Genomic DNA, 21,069 nt, shown 5'->3' on the forward strand with positions numbered 1-21,069 from the left:
TGCAGGGTACCATGGATCGATGGAGACCATTGTGGCATTGCAAGACCCCATGGAATCATGGAGACCATAGTGACACTGTGGGGGCTCACAGAACCAAAGCGCCATTGTAAATGTGATGAAAACCTTTTGTTCGCCTGATAGACCTTGAGAGGATTTGCAAGGACTTGGAGGCTGGGATATCATTTTGCTATTTTGCTTTACTTGCAAGGATGCTGTTAATTATTTTGCTTTGCTTGTCTGAAAGACCTTCAGAGTGAGCCAAGATGTCTCTAATTGTTTTGCTTTGCTTGCCAAGATGCTGATAGTTATTTTCACTTTGCTTGCGTTAATTATCTATCGCCTTAAGTGTTAGTGAGGGTCAGTAAAACAAGGGTGAGAAAGACTACTCACCTTCATCCCTCGACCACCAGAAGGCAGAAGAAGACTCCCCTAGCAACTGGAGGAGCATGCGCAGAACTACTAGAGGGGGGGCATGAAACCCGAGGAGCATGCGTAGAACTGTTAGAGCAGGGGCATGAAACCCCAGAAACTGAACAACTTAAAAGGAGCGAGCGGAGGGGGGGGGCCGCGGCAGTTTTGGAGCTGGAGCTCCCCTGTCACCCGGCGCTGTGGATTTTGCTTTTGCCTTCTGTAACTAATAAATCTTTTTAACTTTGATTCGATCCTTTATGACCCATTGCGTTCATTTATAACAGTAAACCTGCAGGGCCTCATGGAAACAAGGAGCCATTGTGATACTGCAGAAGTAAGGAGAACATTGTGACACTGTGGGGCCTCATGAAGCTGAGGAGAGATGGAACAGGTCTGATTGGTTTGGCCTCTCAGGGGTGACTTGACAGATCCAGCTGACCTTGACATCTCAAGGGCTGTCTCTCATCAGCCCGTGGAGCACTGGGGCCCTGTGCTTTCCTTCCTATGGAAAAGAACTGGTCTTCTCATCCAGGGGCCATGGACAAAACTGGAATTTGGCCACCTAAATTCTACCTATTCAAGGACTACTCCCAGACAAAAGGAGACAGAACAGAGAGGTCCGGCTGGCCTTGTTCCTCTGATGATTTTCTTACACTATGAGGTGACAGTTTTCATTTCAAAACACCTTAGAGAGGGCCCAGAGATCTTCAGAGGTGGGGGTTGGAAGCCTCAAGCAAATGACCAATATATAACGATGATAGACCTCAGTGCTCAGTGGAGTGGAGACTGAGGACAGCAGAGGAGAGCCCTGGAAGGGATTGAAGGGCCATTTCAGAGATGGTGCATCCTTTTGATATAATGAAAAACAGACAGAGAAATAAAGGATTCATGCCAAGAACTGCTGAGGCAATCCAGACTGAACACAAGAAGAAAGGAATTTCTCTCCCGGGGAAGGGCTGGCGTGCAACACGTCCTCCAAAAGGAGTCTGGAGCACCCCAAGGCTTTGTGTGGCCAGGCAGAGGCAGGCAGAATGCAGAACTGTCAGCAAAGGAAGGGGCCAGTGAGGTGGGGCAGCCGGGGGATGACGACAGCCTGCAGGGACAGAGGCGCAGGGCATGGACACCGTAGCACAGCGTGGGCTGCAAAGGGCACAGGGATGGGCAGCAGCTGAAAGGCCCTGCCAGAGCCAACTGCTGCCCCACTTGGGCCATGGCTGCTGGCCCTGGGCCTGAGGCCAGCAGGGGACAAGTGAGCCTTGCTGTGCTGGGGCCTCATTGCCTCCTTGTCCCTGCTCAGCAGCCTGGCAGGGGCCACCCCATGGTCCTGCCCTGGGCATTGCACATCCTCAGAGCCCAGTGGCCTGGGAAGAGCCCTGAGCAATGAGGGAGGGACAGGACCTGCGTTGCCAGGGGTTGGGGCTCAGCCCTTGGCCCTTTGAATTCCTGAAACATATCCAGGTTTGCTCAGTGTCAGAGACACCTTTAATTTCCTTGTTCCTACCTGTCACCAATGCCTCCATTTTTCTGCTCTATCTGGTACCTTGGGGAATTTTCTCAGTCCTGTCTCTCAGTGAGACCCATTAAAAGTTCAAGAAACTTTCAAGTTTCAATTTAGTTTTGAGTTCTTGAGAGGATTTTTGAAAAACCTTCTCTCAGGACTGAATCTAATTTAAAAAAGACCCAACTCCTGAGGGAGTCATCAAAGTCATTGTGTTGTGTCTCCTGGCACAGAGGGAGATAATGGCAAACAGGAAAAGCTTCAAAAAGACATTTCTGCTGGGAAGCTGCTCCTCTCCCAGCCCAATAGGGCTGAGGGCACTGCCTGCAGGCACTGAGGGGACAGGAGCCAGGCACAGACAGGCTGAAGGCAGTCAGGACTGAGAAGACATTGAGCTGAGACTTCACTTGGGGAAACATTTCCACAGCCCTTGATGTGGTGGGTCTGTGGGTGCAGAGCAATGTCCCCTGTGCTCCTGGAGGGATCTCCTGGAGCCAGCACAGCCCACAGCCTGGGGGATGTGTCAGGAGGACTCTCCCAGTTTCTCTGAGGCACAGGAGGAGGAGGATGTGCTGCAGAGCAGGGCTGCCCTGGGCACTGTCAGAGGGACAGGGCAGGATGGCTCCTGCTGCCAGGGACAGCTGCAGGGGCTGAAGCTGGGACTAAAGCCAGGGCTACCCAGGGCTGTCCTGCAGAGCAGCTCCTGCAGCCCTCAGGGCTCTTGGCCAGGCCAGGCCAGGGCATGTGCCACTTGCCAGGGGCAGCTCTCATCCTGCCTGGCAGCTCCCCATGGACTGTGGGGAGAAATTGGAGATGGAAGGAGTGACCCACATCAGGGCAGATTCCTCCTGCTGTGCAGATGGTGCTGCATGGCCAGGGCTGCTCTCAGTTTTCTCTCAAGGCAAGGGAAAGGGGCTGTCAGGTGTGTGTGTGTCACTGAGACTCCTGCACTGTCCCATTAGGGATCAGCAGATCTGCCTCAGATCTCCCTCACAAAGTGCCTCCTTACCCTCCTCTGTCTACAGACAGCAGCAGCAACACCTTGGCTTGCAGCATTTGTGTTTTTCTGAGCTGCCTAAAGGTTCTGCTGGCAGGGAGATGCCCCAGGGCAGTGCCCTGTGCTGGGAGGAGGTTGCAGGGCAGAACTGAGCCCCAATGAACTGGGCTGGGCTCTGGCAGGGGTACAGGGATACAGGGATATCCAGCCTTGGATACAGAGAAACAGCTCCTAATAGGCACAAGTCCAGGCAGCAAAGAGCCAGAAAAGCCCTGGATATCCTTCTAAGTCCAGCTGCACAAGAAAAGAGAGAAGGGTTTAGGAAGATGGACTTTGAAAATGGAGCCTTCAAAGAATCCACTTTGTTTTTCCAGCACACTGTAATTTTGATCACCATGAAATAGTGGGGCATGTAATGAGCACAGGGAAACTGTGTGGGACCAGCAGGTCTGACTGCAATGGGGCACAGGAGCCCTGTTGTCCCTCTAGACTCCCCAGTGTTCAGGCTGAGAGCAATGCTGAACAAGAGGTAGTAACTCAGCAGTGCAAAATGGATATTAAAAAAGAAAAAAAAAAAAAGTTACTGCAGTTCCTCCACAGGAAGAGAAGTAGTTTTGAGAGGATTTGTAATATAACTGCACAGGATTGACTCAAGAAAATCTTTTCCAGCTTGTCAATGTCTTCTCTCAGTGGTCCACCATGCCCATATGGCAGAAATGTCCAACAACAGCTCCATCAGCCATTTCCTCCTGCTGCCATTGGCAGACACGTGGCAGCTGCAGCTCCTGCACTTCTGCCTCTTCCTGGGCATCTCCCTGGCTGCCCTCCTGGCCAACGGCCTCATCATCAGCGCCGTAGCCTGCGGCCACCACCTGCATACCCCCATGTTCTTCTTCCTGCTCAACCTGGCCCTCACTGACCTGGGCTGCATCTGCACCACTGTCCCCAAAGCAATGCACAATTCCCTCTGGGACACCAGGAACATCTCCTATGAAGGATGTGGTGCACAAGTTTTCTTCTTTTTTTTCTTCATGTCAACAGAGTATTTTCTCCTGACCATCATGAGCTATGACCGCTACGTGTCCATCTGCAAACCCCTGCACTACGGGACCCTCCTGGGCAGCAGAGCTTGTGCCCACATGGCAGCAGCTAGCTGGGCCAGTGCCTTTCTCTATTCACTGCTGCACACAGCCAATACATTTTCCCTGCCCCTGTGCCATGGCAATGCATTGGGGGGTTTCTTCTGTGAAATTCCAGAGATCCTCAAGCTCTCCTGCTCCAAATCCTATCTCAGGGAACTTGGGCTTTTTGCAATTAGTGTTTGTTTAGCTTTTGCCTGTTTTGTGTTCATTGTTTTCTCCTATGTGCAGATCTTCAGGGCTGTGTTGAGGATTCCTTCTGAGCAGGGACGACACAAAGCCTTTTCCACCTGCCTCCCTAACCTGGCTGTGGTCTCCCTGCTCCTCAGCACTGCCACATTTTCCTACCTTAAGCCACCCTCCATCTCCTCCCCAGCTCTAGATCTGGTACTGTCATATCTGTACTCAGTGGTGCCTCCAGCCCTGAACCCCCTCATCTACAGCCTGAGGAACCAGGAGCTCAAGGATGGCTTGAGGAAAATCATCATGAATGCTTCTCAGAAAAAATAAACTCTCATCCTCCTTTATCACTATTATAATATTACTCATTAATGCCCACTCTATGTTCTGTGTTTTTGGTTTGTAGGTTTTTTGTTTTTTGTTTTTTTTTTTTCTGGCACAGGTATGACATATTTTAGAATTTTTTTAACAAGAAAATATTTATCTTTACCATTTTTAATTCAGTATTTGCATTCCTAGTGTGAACCATAGACTATATAATCCTGGAGTTGTACCACATATGTGCTTACACAAAATAAAGAACTTGGTGTTGCTGTGTTTGCCTGACATATTTCCTCCTTGGCTTCTCTGCAGGGTTGGTGCCTTTGTGCAGAGCTGGGATGAAAAAAGAACCCCAGTGCTCCTCACTGCCAGGCACCCCCAAGGCTTCTGCTCCATAACCTCCCCTTCCTTCACTTCCACACACACCTTCAGAGCCCCTGTGTTGGTTTAAGTCCTCAGGGCTCTTTTAGCTCAGTCTCAGTCCTGCTGTGTGACTGTGCAGGCACTGCAGTCAGGGACAGGCCATGGACACTGCTGGGATAGAGCTGGACACTGCAACAGCATTTCCATCATGCAAGGGCATCTCCCCAGTGCAGGGCCTGAAAGCTTCAATCTCCTTCCCTGTTTGCTCTCAAGGATGTTCCCAACACAGTGCCCTGGAGAGGAGAGCAGCAGTGACAGCCAAAGTGTGGCATTGTTCAGGGTGGGGCTGTACCAGCAGTGCCCTTGCTAAGCCAGAGCTGCTTCCAGCAGTGCCCTCTCACACCAGGGCACAGAGGTTGTTCTTCCCTCTGTGGAGGGACATCAAGTGACCGGGTCAGGAGTCTGTGTTTGCAGTGCAAGGACATTCCACAGCCCTGAACATCCTGTGTGCATGTGAGGGGACTTAAACCCAGTGAGTACAAATACCTTCAGATGTTTCTGGAGTTTCCAGAGTCTAACATCCCCTGGGAACCCCTGGATGCAGGGCTGGGATGAGTTTCTGTGCTCAGAGCTCCCTGTGTCCATCCCTCTGGCCCTGGGGCACCTCAAGCAGGGCCAGGGCAGGGTGACACCAGCAGGGCTGAGGTCCCTGCCAGGCTCTGGCTGTGGCACCAGAGCCCAGGGAGCCCCTGCTGCAATGAACTGTCTGTGTGTGTGCCAGGGAAAGACTCGTGACCCTGGACACCCCTGGGGCTGTGAGCAGGGCAAGAGCCCAGGTGTGGGCATCTGACAGAACCCTGACATTTCTGGGCTTGCCAATAAGAGCAGAGTTGGGCAAGGTGACTGTGGTTAAACCCCTCTGGACATCCAGTGACAACAGAGTGTCTCTGTCACTGTCCCTCCTTACACAGAAAACAGGAGAAAATAAGGTGAATAGTTGTGGGTCGCCATAAAGAGAGATTAATGTCAGGGGGACTACAAAGCAAGGGCCAAATGCAGAAGCAAGGAAGACAATGGAGACACAAGAATTCAGCATGTGTAGTGGTTGCTCTGCAAGACAAATATATAAATACAGAAACTCCAGAGACACTCTTGTCCCCCTCATTTCCCTGCTGGTCAGGACATCCCTTGGATTGGAGGATCCCTTGGGTCAGTCCAGCCCAGCTATCTCATCCCTCTGCCCCAGGAACACTTTCCCCCCCCCCAAGCCATTGGTTTAGGGGTTGCAGAGACACCTCATGTGTGGCCAGCCCTGCTCAGGAACAGCGAAAGCCTTGGGCTGGGACCAAACCCACTCCAGCTTCAACAGCCAAGCGTTGCAGGGCAGGGGCTGCTCTGGGCAAAGGGAACTTCATCTTAGCCACACACAGGACAAGGGGGCTCAGGGGGCTCTTCCCACCTCTGTTATTCCACAATTCAATGAATCTATTCCTTGGAGAGCTCTTTGAAGACAGAATTGACAGACAGACAGAAGCAGAGCTATGAAATGCACCAGTACAAACACAGCAGCTCCTGTGAGCAATGAACTCTCCCAGGGCAGGGCTGTGGCAGGAGAAGCACCAGGAGGAAGAGGATGAGCTCAGTGCATGTGTGTGTGTCCCAAGGCACAGAGGGTGAGGGTGGCAGAGGTCAGGGTAGGGCTGGCTGTGGCAGGGCAGAGCCAAGGGCAGTGAGATGGGAGTGTGCAGCCTGCAGGGACACAGCAGCAGCTGTGGGACAACACAGGACAAGCTGTGCTGGACATAGCCAAGGGCCCTGGCAGGGCTGGCAGTGCCCAGGAGAAACCAAGTCTTGGTGCCCTGGGGCGCAGCAGGGTCTGTGCCACCAAGGGCTGTGAGGAGACACCTTGTCCTGAGTAAGGCTGGGCACTCTTACCCCTTGTCCTGCCCTCAGCATCCCCCCACATCCCAGTGGCCTCAGGGATCTGCTGGGACCAGTCCCTGGGGAGCCTCAGTCAGGAATAGCTCTGGGGAGCTCCTTCATGATCCCAGGAACTGCAGGTTTTTCAGAGAACTTTGGGTATGGCTTTTGCTCTGAGAGCTTTGTGCAACCAGGGCCACCAATTATCTCCTCCAAGGAGTTCAGGAAGAACTTCTGTTGGTGATGAACCTCAGTGGGATTGACACTGAAACTGTATGAAAAACAGAAACTCCCCAACATCTAATCAGTGCTGGAGAATTTAGGCATTACTTTATTCTGGCCAGGATGTTATTGTGGCCAGCATGTGCAATAGAAATAATTTCATCCACACGTGCCTGTTTTGTGCAGGGAAAATCATTCCATCACACTTTTTTTTACTACACTTTTCACATATTTATACAGACAAAACCCAAAGAAATTCATGTTACATTGAAGAAATTAATTGATCTAAATTCTTAGTATTTGATCTCCTGTTGGTTATTGATCCCTTTGCCTTTGATGTGAATTAGGCCCTCATTTTTTGATTGTCTTACCAATTTTTTCCCAGACCAGGTGTCTCCAACCACACTGCAGGTGATGTTTGTCAATGCTGGTCTACCTCCTGTGTATCTTCTGGTTACTCTCAGTCTGTAGATGTTGAACTCATTAGGCCTTACCCAACTTTGGTGAACAGAGTCTTTTGAAGAGAAACTTCAACTTCCCACCTCCTGGGCAGAGGCAAACAAACCCCTGACTAAGTTACATTTAAAAAACACTAAAAGTTGTATCATTTGCAACAATTCCATTAGGTTCAGTGTCACAATGCTCTCCTTGGATCCATGAGGCCCCAGAGTACCACAATTGTCCCTTCATTCCAAGAAGCGCTGAAGTGTTGAAAGGTCTCTACAATTCCATGAGTCCCCACAGTGTGACAATGCCCCCTTAGTTCCATGTGTCCCACACTGTTACATGACTCCTTAGTACCATGTGGTCCTGTAGTGTTACAATGGTCTCCTTGGTTCCATGGTGACACAGTTGCCACAATTTCCATGGTACCACACCTGTTCCTTGGTCCCATGAGGCCCCACAGTGCCACAATGGCCCCTTCGGTCCATGTGTCCCACACTGTTACATGAATCCTTAGTTCCATGGGCCTGTGAACTGTCACAATGGTCTCCTTGGTTCCATCGTGACACAGTTGCCACAGTTTCCTTAGTACCTCAACTGTTCCTTGATCCCATGAGGCCCCACAGTGTCACAATGGCCCCTTGTTGCCACGACACTGTGTAATGTCACAGTTGTCTCCATGATTCCATGCTGCCCTGCAGTGTTACAATGCACCATTGGTCAATGAGGCTCCAGTGTCACCATGGCCACTTGGTTCCATGGACCCTCACAATGTCACTGTGGTCCCCTTGGTCCACAAGACTCTGAAGTTCCACAATGGCTCTTTGGTCCCATGAGGTTTGGTACAGTCACAATTCACTCCTTGGTTCCAGGAGGCCTTGCTGATTCACAGTTCCCATGATCCCATGAGTTTCCATGGAGCCACCACAGTGTCTTTGGATCTGCAGTATCTCAAAGATCTCCTTGGTACCATCCTGCCCCAATGTCAGTGGCTTTTTGGTTTCAAGAGTTTCCACAGTGCGGATACAAAAATTCCGCATAAACATTGAGCAACGCCTGATTAACACACCCAAGAACATCTGTCTCTATTCAAATCAGGGGTTAAAGGTGAGAATGGCACCAGCAGCTTCCATCTGCAACACAGACCCAGGGAAAGGACAGGGACAGAGACTTCAGCTGAAAGACTCTGTGAATTCACAGAATCACAGAATCACGAGGTTGGAAGAGAACTTCAAGATCAAGTCCAACTCCTGCCTAACACCTCCATATGGCACCAATTGCCATACCGATTATTTTTTTAAACATACAGGGATGGTGTCTCCACCAACCCCTGGAGAGATCATTCCAGAATTTTACCACATTACCTGTAAAAAATATTTTTCATAATATCCAACCTATATTTCCCCTGCAGAAGCTTAAGACTACGTCCTCTCATTCTGTTGCTACCTCGTGAAAGAGACAAAACTCCATCTGGCTAAAACCACAATTCAGGAAGTTGTAGAGAGCGATAAGGTAACCTCTGAGTCTACTTCTCTCCAGGGTAAAAAAACCCAGCTCCCAGCTACTCCTCACAGGAGTTGTGTTCCCCACCCCACATCAGCCTTGTTGCCCTTGTCTGGACACGCTCCAGCCCCTACATGTCCTTCCTGAATGGGGGGCACAGAACTGGACACAGCACTCAAGGTGCTGCCCAACCAGTGTCCAGCACAGGGGAAGAATCACTGCTCTGGTCCTGCTGACCACACCATTACTCATCCAGGCCAGGAGCCATTGGCCTTCTTGGCCACCTGGGCACACTGCTGGCTCATATCCAGCCTGCTGTCCATCAGTGCCCCCAGCTCCCTTTCTGCCTGGCAATTGTACAGCCACTCTGTCCCCAGCCTGTAGCACTGCAGGGGTTGTTGTGGCCAAAGTGCAGGACCCAGCTTTTGTTAAACCTCAAATTGATGGACATAATCCCTGGATCCAGCCTGTCCAGGTCCCTCTGCAGACCCTCCTACCCTCCAGAACATTCACACCCAGCTTGGTGTCATCTGCACATTTGCTGATGTTGCACTCAATGCCTGCATCCAGATCATCAATGCAGATATTGAAATCCACACTGGTTGGCTCTGATCCCTCAGCCATCCTGTAGGTGCCCTGTGATGGCACTCAAGGTGATCTGTTCCATCACCTTGCTGGGCACTGAGGTCAGGCTGACAGGCCTGGAGTTCCCCAGCTCCTCCTTCCAGCCCTTCTTGGGGATGGGCTCACACTGGCACCTCCAGTCCTCTGGGACCTCCCTGGTGAGCAGGACTGATGAAAATTGATGGAGAGCAGCTTGGGAACCTCATCCAGTAGCTCCCTCATCCCCCTAGGATAGATCTACTGGTGCCAGAGATACCTGTGAGCATCTGAGTGGCTCAGCAGGTTCCCAGCTGCTTCCTCCTGGATTTCAGGGAGTCTGTTCTGCTCCCCTTCCCCATCTACCAGGTCAGAAGATCACTTGTCCTGAGGACAAAATGTCTTATAATTGAAAACTGAGGCAAAGAAGGGGTTAAGTTCTTCAGACTTTTCTTCATCTTTGGCAACCATATCTTTCCCCAATAAGGAATGGAGGTTCTCCTTGTCCCTGCTTTTCCTGCTAATGTGTTTATAAAATAAGATTTTTATCCTTCACAGACACGGCCAGGCTATATCCTAATTGAGGTTTCACCTCTTATTTTTCTGGATGACCTAACCACATCTATAAACACTTTGTGAGTAGGCTGCCCTTCTGTTCAAAGGTGATGCAGCCTCTTTTGTCCCTGAGTTCCTGGAAAAAGCTTCATGCCTAGCCAGTCCAGTCGTTTTCCTCACTAGCTCACTTTTGAGTGAGCTGCTTCTGCTCCTTCAAGATTTCTTTCCTGAAGTGTCTCCATCCTTCTTGGAATCCTTGTTCTTAAGGGTTGTTTCTGGTAAAAAATCAGTGCTTGATTCAATTATTCTCAAATCTGCATCCTGAATATGCCAGTCTTCCCTTTGTAAGTCCAGTGTAGTTTTGTTGATGCTCCTCCTTTCTTTGCAGGTTATTTAAAAACTCCATAATTTCATGGTTACTGCACCCCAGGAAGCCTCTGACCACCACATCTCCCCCCAGCCCTTCTCTGTTTGCAAACAGCAGGAGACAGAGCTTTCCTCTGGAGTGGGAAGAAAAGGAAACCTCCCCAAAGTGCAGCCTGGAAGGTTCAGCCTGCAGATGAGGAAAGAGCAAAGTACCTGCCAGGGCAGAATGCTGGTGGTCCAGGTGTCCCAGCTGAGGCTGGACGATGCCATGGCTCTGTGTGCCAGGAGCCGGCAGCGCTGGGTGCAGGGAGCCCAGGGAGGGCACAGCAATGCTGGGCTGAGAAATGCTGGGGGGACAGCGAGATGGGCGTGTGCAGCTGACCAGGGCAGAGGAGCAGCACGCACAGGGGCACAGGCTGCAGGAGAGATGGCCAAGGGCTGGGCAGGGCTGGCAGGGCCAGAGGCACCCAGGCCTTTGTGCCCTGGGCTGGGCAGGGCCTCTGAGCCCCACAGAAGGAACTTTCCTTGCAGGGGGTGCACTGTGCTGCTGCCTGGGCCCTCCCTGACCAGGCGGGCAGGGCTTGCAGGGTGATGCCATTTGTCCTTGCTGCCCCTCCCATCCCAGTGCCCCAGGAACAGCCCCGAGCCACCTGTAAGGGACAGGCCCTGCTGGGCCAGGCCTGGGCTCAGCCCTTGGCCTTTCTGCTGCCTCCAACCAGCCCAGGCTTTGCTCAGCATTGCAGTTCCTGCCCACAGCCGTGGGCTCCTGCAATCCTGCCCTCAAGGATCTGCTCTCACCAGTCCCTGGGGAGCCTTTGGCAGTCCCTGCCCTCAGTGGGGCCACTGATGCTCCAAAGGGACTTGGAGTTTTGCTTCTGACTCCTTGAGCAGCTTCTTCAACCTTCTCTCAGTGCCTGGGGCTCATGGACTTAGCTCCAAATCTGTCCTGTTATAAATATGATTCCTGCTAATTAAATTGTAATTATATTAGCAAAATTGTTGTTTTGTATGAATAGAAAAATTGTACTTAATTCTTCCAATGCATAAAATATAAAGGAAGGTTAAACAAAGCAGATGGTATCATTCTCCAGATGTCCAGTGGGAGTGGAGATAATAAGAGTATAGGTCTAAGAACAGCATCTAGAAATAAAACTTTTGACCTTGAATTGAGCCAAATTGGGATAATTCCAAGCATTAGACACTTGGCTTGTTATGGGAACATAGGCTTAATTATATAACTCTAATCTCAGTGCACCTGCGCTACCTGAGAGGCCACCCTGAGGAAGACCCAGAGTCTTCACCAGAAACAAGATCCCTGAAAGGAGGAGAGACCCCCCGACCGTTGTTGAAGCATGAGCAACACAACATAGTGACGGAGATTTTAGGAATAGGATCTAGGAGAAAATTTCCAGGACATTCTGTATTAATATGCATTAGTAAACTATGTAAATGAAATTTTAGCTTGCTTCAGTTGGCATGGTGTGAGAGGAAGGGCCCTCCCCATACCCCTGGTTGGTTTTGCTTATGCTGTATTTGAACCCAACCTCAATTACACTAAAATACTCACTGCCAAATTTTGTAATTATTTAAATATACATAACAAATATACTTTGATTGTATTTGTTTATATACAAATACTGCTATTATTAATAAATTACTGCTAAATTTATATTTGTTTTTTGATTAATTGTACAATCAAAGACTCCATTCATAACAATTTTGGGGATCATTAAAATACAGAAAGATTCCAGGAGCTCTTTGTATTTCTTCAATTGTCTTCAAGACTCCAGGGCTTGTGTAGATGCTCTGAGACATTTTGGAGTTTTCCTAAGAAGGAAGATTTGAAAGTGCATCATGACTTTACTCAAGGGAATGTTTTTTAATTTTTCTGTTCAGAGGCGAAGTGATAGAAGCATTTCCCAAGTGACCTTGATGCAGAATGTCTCCTTAGGAGGTCTGGGCACATTGAAGAATGAGCCCCTTTGCAGGCTGACCCTGTTTGGACAACTTGCCTTTCACCCCCATCATCACCATATCATGATGTCTCCCACCTGGTGCTGACAACCCAAAATATTAAAAACCTCATTATTTCTCTTTGTAATAAAAATGTTATTTGATTTTAAAATTAAAATTGATTTTCCTTATTTGTAATATTGTTATTCTATATTTTTAGATCAAATTTTTATATTTGTAATAAAAATATATTATTAGCAACCAAAAAAATTATTGGTCATTGCTTTTATGTAATACAATTCCCTTCATTAATTAAGCTCTCTTGATAATTTATTTCTCCCTTTTTAGGAGAATTCATAATGTTTTAGTTATTTTTTTAATCTTTTTTATATCTTTTTTTTCAGACAGGTTCAGGGTGGGCACTTTGGGGTCTAGGGAGACATTTCTGGGGCACATTTGGGGCAGTTTTGGGTCTGGGGGAAGAATTTTGAGGGACAGGAGGACACTTGGGGGCATTGAGTGGGCACTAAAAAAGAACTTAGGGATCCTGAGGGAAAGTCTGTGCTTTGAAGTGGCTCATGGGGGTCTGTAAGGGGGTTCTCCGGGGTGCAGGGGATGATGGGAGTTGTAGGAGTAGGTATAATACAGTTTAATGGGGCCGCAGAGCATCATGGTTATTCCAGGCGCAGCTGCAATGTCTCTCGGTGAAGCATGGGGCATGATGGGAATGAAGTCATTGCTTGAATAGCACTCTATGGCACCACAAAGCATGATGGGAGCTGTAGTCCCGGAAGTGATTCTAGTGGAGTGTTTACGAGCTCTGGGAGGGCACTTGGGGGACACTTTTGCCTCTGAACAGAAACTTCAGGTTCTCAGGGAGGAATGTTTACAGTTCGGGAGCACTTGGGGGGAGCTTGGAGAGCTCTAACCAGGCACTTTAGGGCACGGGGCACAGCAGGAGTTTTAGGCACGGGACTGTGTTATAAGGTGCTCTGAGCTCACGGGGGATAGCAGGAGATGAATTCCCAGAAGTGGCTGTAATGGGCATCTGTGGGGTTGAGAGCATTCAGGGGATTCTGGGACGTTTTTGGGGGTACGCAAATGGGCACTGAGGGGACACTTAGGGATCCTTGGAGTTTCTGGAGGACATCTATTGGACATACAGGGGGGGATACCAGGGTTCTGTGGAGCACGGGGCATGATGGGTATTGTAGTCCCGGCTCCAATGGGGCTCTATGGGGCTGCAAGGCATGCTGGGAGTTACAGGCACAAAGGAAAAATGGCGCAGACTCCAGGCACCACCCCTGAGGCCCCGGTCCCCCGCCTTAACCTCCTTGGTGGCACCTTGGGCTGGCACACACCTGACAAGTGTGTCTGTTTTCACAGGGGAAAATAGGGTGTTTTAGATTGCTTCAAAAGTAAAACAAAGGGGAGAAAACCATGTTTGCTTGAGTGGAGGCAGTTCTCCAAGCACAGAAGGTCCCAGGTGAGTCAGGACAGACAGGATGGGGTTGGGGAATGTTGAGCAAGGTTGTCCACACGGGCTCAGACCTCAAGGCACAGCTTCTCTGAGCAGGCCAGACCTCCTGAGGAGAAACTCTGGATCAATATCAATCACAGAATGCTGCAATCACCTCTGCTTAAAGAGAACAGTAATAAAACCCATCCTTTAAAATAGGAATGGATATTTTTAAGAAACAATTTGAAGTGTTTTTCCATAACTATTATAGGAAATATTCCTAATGAACTACACCGGACCAGAGGGAAATCAAGGCAGAGCCATGGTTTCTTAGGAAACCTCTCAAGAATTCCAAGTGAGAATCAAACTCCAAAGTTTCTTGAAGTTTTAATGGGTCCCACTGAGGGACACGAGTGAGAAAGTGTCCCCAAGCCTCAATCACAGCAGAGGAGAACTGGAGGCAGAGCTGACAGGTGGGGACAAAGAGAAGCCAAGTCTTGATGCCCTGGGGCACAGCAGGGTCTGTGCCACCAAGGGCTCTGAGCCACCTTGTCCTGAGCCACTGGGACCTCCTGGCACAGCCCCAGCAAGGCTGGGCACTGTCACACCTTGTCCTGCCCTCAGCTTCCCCCCACTTCCCAGTGGCCTCAGGGATCTGCTGGGACCAGTCCCTGGGGAACCTTGGTCAGGAATGGCCCTGAGGGTTCCTTCATGCTCACAGGGACTGCGGGTTTTTCCAAGGGCTTTGGGTTTTGCTTGGAGTCTCTGAGAGCTTTGTGCAATCATGGCCTCCAGTTACCCTCTTTAATTAGTCTCTTGAGAGACTTTGTCAGTAACAACACTCAGTAAGGCTCAATGTCTCTAGGTGCTTAAGCTTTCAAAGATTCTTTACTTTTTCTATTCTACACTGCTTTTCTAAGAACTGACAAAACTCAGACAAAGGGGGGTTTCAATTTTTTTTAAGAAATCCAAACTTTTTAAGGTTTCCCACTGCAAACAGGCACAAGGTGCTACCAAGGAAATTCCTCATCCCCAAGGTAGAGCCCTGCAAGCAATGTTTGAGACCTTTGCACTCCTTGATTCCCTGAGGCCTTGCAGTGTCACAAAGGCTCCTTGGTTCCAGGAGGTTCTGGACTATCACAGTGGAGATTTGGGTCTATGGGCCTCCATGGTGTCACAATGCTCTTTTTGGTTCCATGAGGCCTCGATCTGTCACAATGGACCCTTGGTTCCATGAGGTTCATTGGTGTCACCATGGTCTCCTTGGTTCCATGAGAATGCACCCTTGGTTGCATGAGGCTCCTGCAGCAGGACTTCCCCTATGGCCCAGCAGAGCTCATCTGATCTGTCCATCAGCTGGGCCATAACTCTCCCTCTAAGGAATTGCTGAGATAACCCAGGCTGGACATCTGTCCTGTCCTGAGTTCTCTTTGGTGCCAGGCAGGTGGAATTCCCAGCTGACCATGAGCATCTTGCTCTGAGACCAGCTGAAGGGAGATAAGCCTTGAATTCCTGAGTGACACACACTTCACTTTACAAACAATAAAAGCCACACAAAATTTTCACAAAGCAGAAGTCTTCTGCATACTTCTCTCCCAGTTCTGGATGCATCTTCGTGGTTTCTTTTCTGGAAGCTGAGTGAAAGGGCTCCATGTGCACTCCCTCATCAATTTGTTGGTAAGTTACATTGACTCCTGATCTCTGCTGTTTCTTCACTAGCTGTAATAAAGGTAAGTTTATTGTGCACTGTGTTTGTATCTACCTGCACTTCTTTTGTTCATCCTGTACAGTAAGTAGTCCATTTAAAGATTCTTGTCTGTTTATGTTGAATCCATTCAGTAAATAATTCATTTTAGAATAGACCTAATCAGCCATGGTAAAGAACTTGTGCGAAAGAGCAATTTGGGCAGCAGGCTACCTGAAACAGAGTTACTGCCAGAAACCTGAGCATAAGGCAACACTTGTCTAAGATTTCATTCCATTTGTAACATACTTCATTTAAGAACAAAATGAGAGAAGATCTTTTGTTTTCCACATTTATTCCTTTCCTGTTTATACAGTGATATCAGCAATCTCTAGTTGACATTGATCCCCAGCACCTCCTAATGCAGTCTGAATAGATATGAAAATCAAGACGCTTTATGGCTGACAATCAATCACGCTTTGTCCTTACCCCACCCCACCATTTCCCTTATCCAACCCCTGACACTCAGAGCAGCCTTGTGCAAATCTGAACTTCCTCCACTCCAGTCTGTGCCTGCAGCTTTCAGCTCCATGGCACCAACTCCCACCTGCTTTCCTTGGAGAATGAACTGCTCAAGACACAGAAGAATGTTCATTTATTGTGAGCAAACAAACCAAGGGAAGGCACAGCTCCATAAAAAACAAAAATCATTCCTCTACTGAATATTACATCCCCTTTCCACAGCAGACAGTCTCAGAGCAATGGAAAACATATCCTGTGCCCAGCACAGATCCCAGGATGCCCCAAACCCTCCCAGCCCCGATTCTGCCCAGATTTGCTCTTTGCACACGAGCCCCACACTGAAGTCACGAGCTGTCTCCAATGCCCAGAGGAAGGAAAAGAGAGAAAGTGGCTGCAGAGCTCTCTTGTGCACAGCTACAGTTGCACTAATGCCGATATTCTGGGCTCACGATACCTTGATCCAACACGCTCTACTGCATCTGTTACCTGGGTAGAAATCTGACTGGATGCCAGGCCCAAGGAGTGCTGGGCAATGGAGCCACATCCAGGGGTGTCCCCAGAGCTCAGGATTGGGGCCAGGGCAGTTCAATCTCTTTCTTGCTGATCTGGATGAGGCCATCGAGGGCACCCTCAGTCAGATGCCAGGTGAGCCCAGGCTGGCTGGGAGTGTGGCTGTGCTGCAGGGCAGGAAGCTCTGCAGAGGGATCTGCACAGGCTGGAGCCATGGGCCCAGGACAATGGGATGAGGTTCCCCAAGGCCAAGGGCTGGCTGCTGCCCTGGGCTCACAACCACCCCAAATCCCTGGCCGTGCCCTGCCCCTCATCTCCACAGCCTGTCCTGTTTCCTTCATCCCTGCAGTGCCAGGCACTTTCTGGGACAGGGGAGCTTTGCTCTGGGGATGGAGGGAGGTGCAAGTGCCACCCCTGCAGTGGGAACCACAACTCATCAGGTTTGTGTTCTTTGGGGGTCAGGAACTGGTGAGACTCAGAAGCATAGGTAGGTTTCTCTTCATGGCCAACAAAAACAAATATAACAACGATATAATTCCATAAACATCACAATTTCTCCTCAGCTCTGTGCAATGTCAAAGCAGTATCTGATGTGTCCAATGTGGGAGGATAGTTTGTAGGGATAGTACAGAAGGCAATCTTTCCCGATGAATTACAGCCGTACTGATTGCTGGGAAATGAAAACAGCCTTGCCTGCATAATGAGGATGGGTATTCTAAAAGTGTGGGCTAACTAGTGAAGGATAAGTTACAGATGCAGTTAGAGCTTGAGACCCAGAGTCTGCTGCAGTTTGGGATGGAGTCTGCAGGCTGTGCTGTGAGGGGGAAGTTGTTGTGGAAGGGACAAACAAGGTAAGATGCTGTGTGAGGGACACACAGGGTTAGGTGTCCGCCTAGGGGACAGGTTGGGGTCAACCTGTCTTGCAGAAGGAAATTTAGAGAGAGGAGAGAAGAAGTCAGTGCTGTGTGGAGCTCCACATGAGGAAAGGGTCAGAGTTGGCTGAAAGAAATAATGAGAAGTATTTAATAAAGTGTTGATGCTTGGTTAGCAACCAATGGACATGGCTCAGCTGAGGCCTTATTAGCGGGCCATGAAAATGGCTTGTCTGAGGGTTCAGTGCAACAATCTAGCTGCTAAACTGCACGTATTAAAAAGGTCAGGCTATAGCAGCCTATTCATAAAATTGATACTACTGCAGCTAGAATATAAGAGAGAAGGAAGAGATGGATAGTTTGTTGCTATATAGAGGATAGGTGCAGTAGGTTTGCTGCTAAAAAGCACGTATACAGACTTAGCTAAAAAAGTAGAAGGGGTGGTCTTCTCATCCTTGCAAGAGCCAATAGTAGGAGAAGTATATGTACCTAAAACAAATGAAAGTATGCCAAATATGCATTAGTCATTATATTTTGGATTATAAATGTAGATGGTGTCTTCAATAAATTGAACTATGCTTTATCAATCACACTGATTGGTTGCATATTTCCCTCACTGAAACTTCTCCACAAGTGGCATCCAGAACAGGAACCTTGAAGCTCTGCCACTCTGCACTGACCCACCGCCAGAGGTAAGCGAGCACCAAGTAGCAGCGCTTGGAGGGCAAGGATCTCTGTATGCTGGCACAATAACAAATCCCGTGCCTGAGACGCTCCTGCTAAAGGAAGCTCGCCGTCCCGGTTACAATGCCGATCAAAGGCTGCCATGTGCGCACGTTAGCAGGCAATCGGCTTAGATTGCTGGACTGCCCCTTTCCTTCTTTTGTAAAAAGGGAGGGATATGGATAAGCAAGCGTCATATCATTTATTTAAATGCTTTTTAGAAAAGCGAAAGGTAGAACTTGATCTTAATAAAAATTTGCCCAAGGTGTTAGACTATGCTAAAGAACAGGGCTTTTTTACCAACCTAGATGACTTTTTCAAAATTGAGGAGTGGCAAAATCTAGGAGATTGTTTGTATAGAGCAGTTATTGATAAGGATAAGGTAGCAAAACAGTTGTCTCAACCCTAGTGGGTCATAATTGCTTAGAGGCATATAAGGCAGAGAAAAATATTGCTGCTGTTGCCTCTATGCACTTGGATGGCAAACTGTCCACTATGCTGTCCATCACAGGACAAAATAAACCCCCTGTTGCACAGCCAGGGATGTATATTTTTGGAGGAGACAATCTTCCTCAAGCACTGACTACACAACAAGTTTTATTACCTCCAAAGTCTGCCTCTGAAGCAGTGCCCTCTGCCCCCCCCACCCCCCCCCACTGCTATCACAGCAGGAGGAGTTGCCTTCAAAGGAGACAGCTGAGTTAAAAAAGGAAGCGGCACATTACCATGATAATAAGGTGCCAAAAGGCAGAGGTAAAATCAAGGGTAAAGTGGAATGGGGAGAGATTATGAAGGAAGCAATAGCGATGGGAGAAAGGGATTATGTGGCAAAATTACAGGAGCCATGTGCAACACAGCAAGCATTTCCAGTTGCATTTACCCATACTGGGGAAAATAGAATGGAAACAACAATAACTCCTTTAGATTGGAAATTGTTAATGCAGCTTTGTAGTACAGTTAATGAAGCTGGCATGCATGGGGAACCAACAAAACAAGTGCTTAATTAAATTTGGGGATCAGGGTTATTGTTGCAAGAGGATATAAAAAATGTTTTAAAACTAATTATGACAAGCTCACAATTTATGCTATGGCAGGCTCATTTCCAAGGCCTTTTTCAAGGTGCTGCACTTATTCAGAGACCGCAGGATGATCTGCTTCATGGGATTATATTGGAACAGTTTATGGGGATTGGTTGATTTGCCACACCTGAGACTCAAGCTCTATTGGGGCCAGATGTAGTATAAGAGGCAATGCGGTTAGCTCCTGTTGCATATGATAAGGTTAGACCAGAACAAGGGGAATTACCATCTTATATGAACATTAGACAAGGTCCAGAGGAACCTTTTTCTAGTTTTGTTCACAAACTTACTGCAGCAATAGAAAGATCAGGGGTACCTCTGTTTATGCAAGGAGCTCAACTTAGTGAGTGTGTTACTCAAAATAGCAATTCCCGGGTAAAATCAGTGATAGCTACCTTACCAAGCAATTGGGAAGTAGTAGAGCTTTTAGAACACACGAGTAAGATTCCATAGGGAACTCAGGCTATGTTGGTTGAAGCAGTTTGACATCAACCTCAAAAGAGGGGCAGTCTCAGAGTCAAGCCTTTGCTGCTGCACTGGCACCACTAAAACTGCCTGAATCCCAGAGTGCTGGAAAGCCTCGTTCACCCAACAATTGCTTTCGATGTGGTCAATCTGGCCATATACACTGGGAGTGTCGGATTACAAATGTGTGGTGCCGTAAATGTCATCTCAACTCTCATTCCACTGAAGCCTGCAGACAGAAGACAAAAAATGGACAGACAAGCACAAGGGGACACGGCGCCAGGACACCAACTGTGGCCCAAGCCTCCCAAGCACTCCAAGCAGCCCCTCCCTACTCCCAGCCGGTGAACTCCAGCCAGCTACAAGACGCAGCCTCGGCTTGGACTTGGCAGCCACAATAGACGTATTAAATGATACTAAGCTGGTAAAAAATCCCTACTGGAGTATGTGGACCCTTAATGTTAAATGGACAATCTTATGGAGCTTTGTTGTTAGGTAGATCCTCAACCACCTTACAGGGTTTGACTGTGGAACCTGGAGTTATCAATGCGGACTATACAGGAGAAATTTTGATCATGGCTCCTACACGTTTTCCTCCTATTAGTATCCCTGCAGGAAGCCATATAGCTCAACTGGTCCCACAGCAGCAACTGGTAAAGGAGGCACAAGGACCTGTGCGAGGAGCCAGTGAATTTGGATCTACAGGAGGCTTGGTACTACTGACCCTCACAATGGAGCAATGTCCGGTAGTGGAAGTTATCTTATGGTATGGTCCTCAAGAAAAATGCCTTCGAGCCTTATTGGACACCAGTGCAGACATTACTATTATTGCCCGGCATCACTGGCCATCTACCTGGCCTCTACAAAACCACTTGGAGGTTGTTGAGGGGGTCGGTGGAGCAGGACGGGTCCAGAAAAGTTGTGAACCACACTGCCATTACTATTGAACAAAATACGATATCAACTGTAGTTACAGTAATGGACCTCCCTACTGGGAGTACAAGCATTAATCGGGCAAGATGTGCTTGCTCAAATAGGACTGGTGTTATGCATACACAATGGCCCTTTTTGATGGCAGCAACTACTTGAACTTTCCCGATCCATTTACTTGGCTAACAGAGACTCCTGCTTGGATAGAGCAGTGGCCGCTATTAAAGGGAAGGAAGTCTTGAGCAAGCCCACCTTTTGCTACAAGAACAACTACAGCAAGGACATGTATGGCCCTCGACTAGCCCTTGGAACACCCCTATTTTTGTTATTCAGAAAAAAATTAGGAAAATACA

The 21,069-nt window shown here is 48.6% G+C and overlaps 1 protein-coding gene across 1 annotated transcript; it reads left to right on the top strand.

Moving 5' to 3' along the window:
- Nucleotides 1–3,790: 3,790 nt before the first annotated feature.
- Nucleotides 3,791–4,555, top strand: LOC306815832 (olfactory receptor 14J1-like; the record flags this gene model as incomplete). Its single annotated transcript, XM_079332359.1, has 1 exon — nucleotides 3,791–4,555. One exon carries the CDS (start codon nucleotides 3,791–3,793, stop codon nucleotides 4,553–4,555), a length of 765 nt encoding a protein of 254 aa, XP_079188485.1.
- Between the last annotated feature and the right edge of the window lie 16,514 nt (nucleotides 4,556–21,069).

This window comes from Erithacus rubecula, assembly GCF_903797595.1.
Source record: "Erithacus rubecula genome assembly, contig: scaffold_245_arrow_ctg1, whole genome shotgun sequence".
NCBI lineage: Eukaryota > Metazoa > Chordata > Aves > Passeriformes > Muscicapidae > Erithacus > Erithacus rubecula.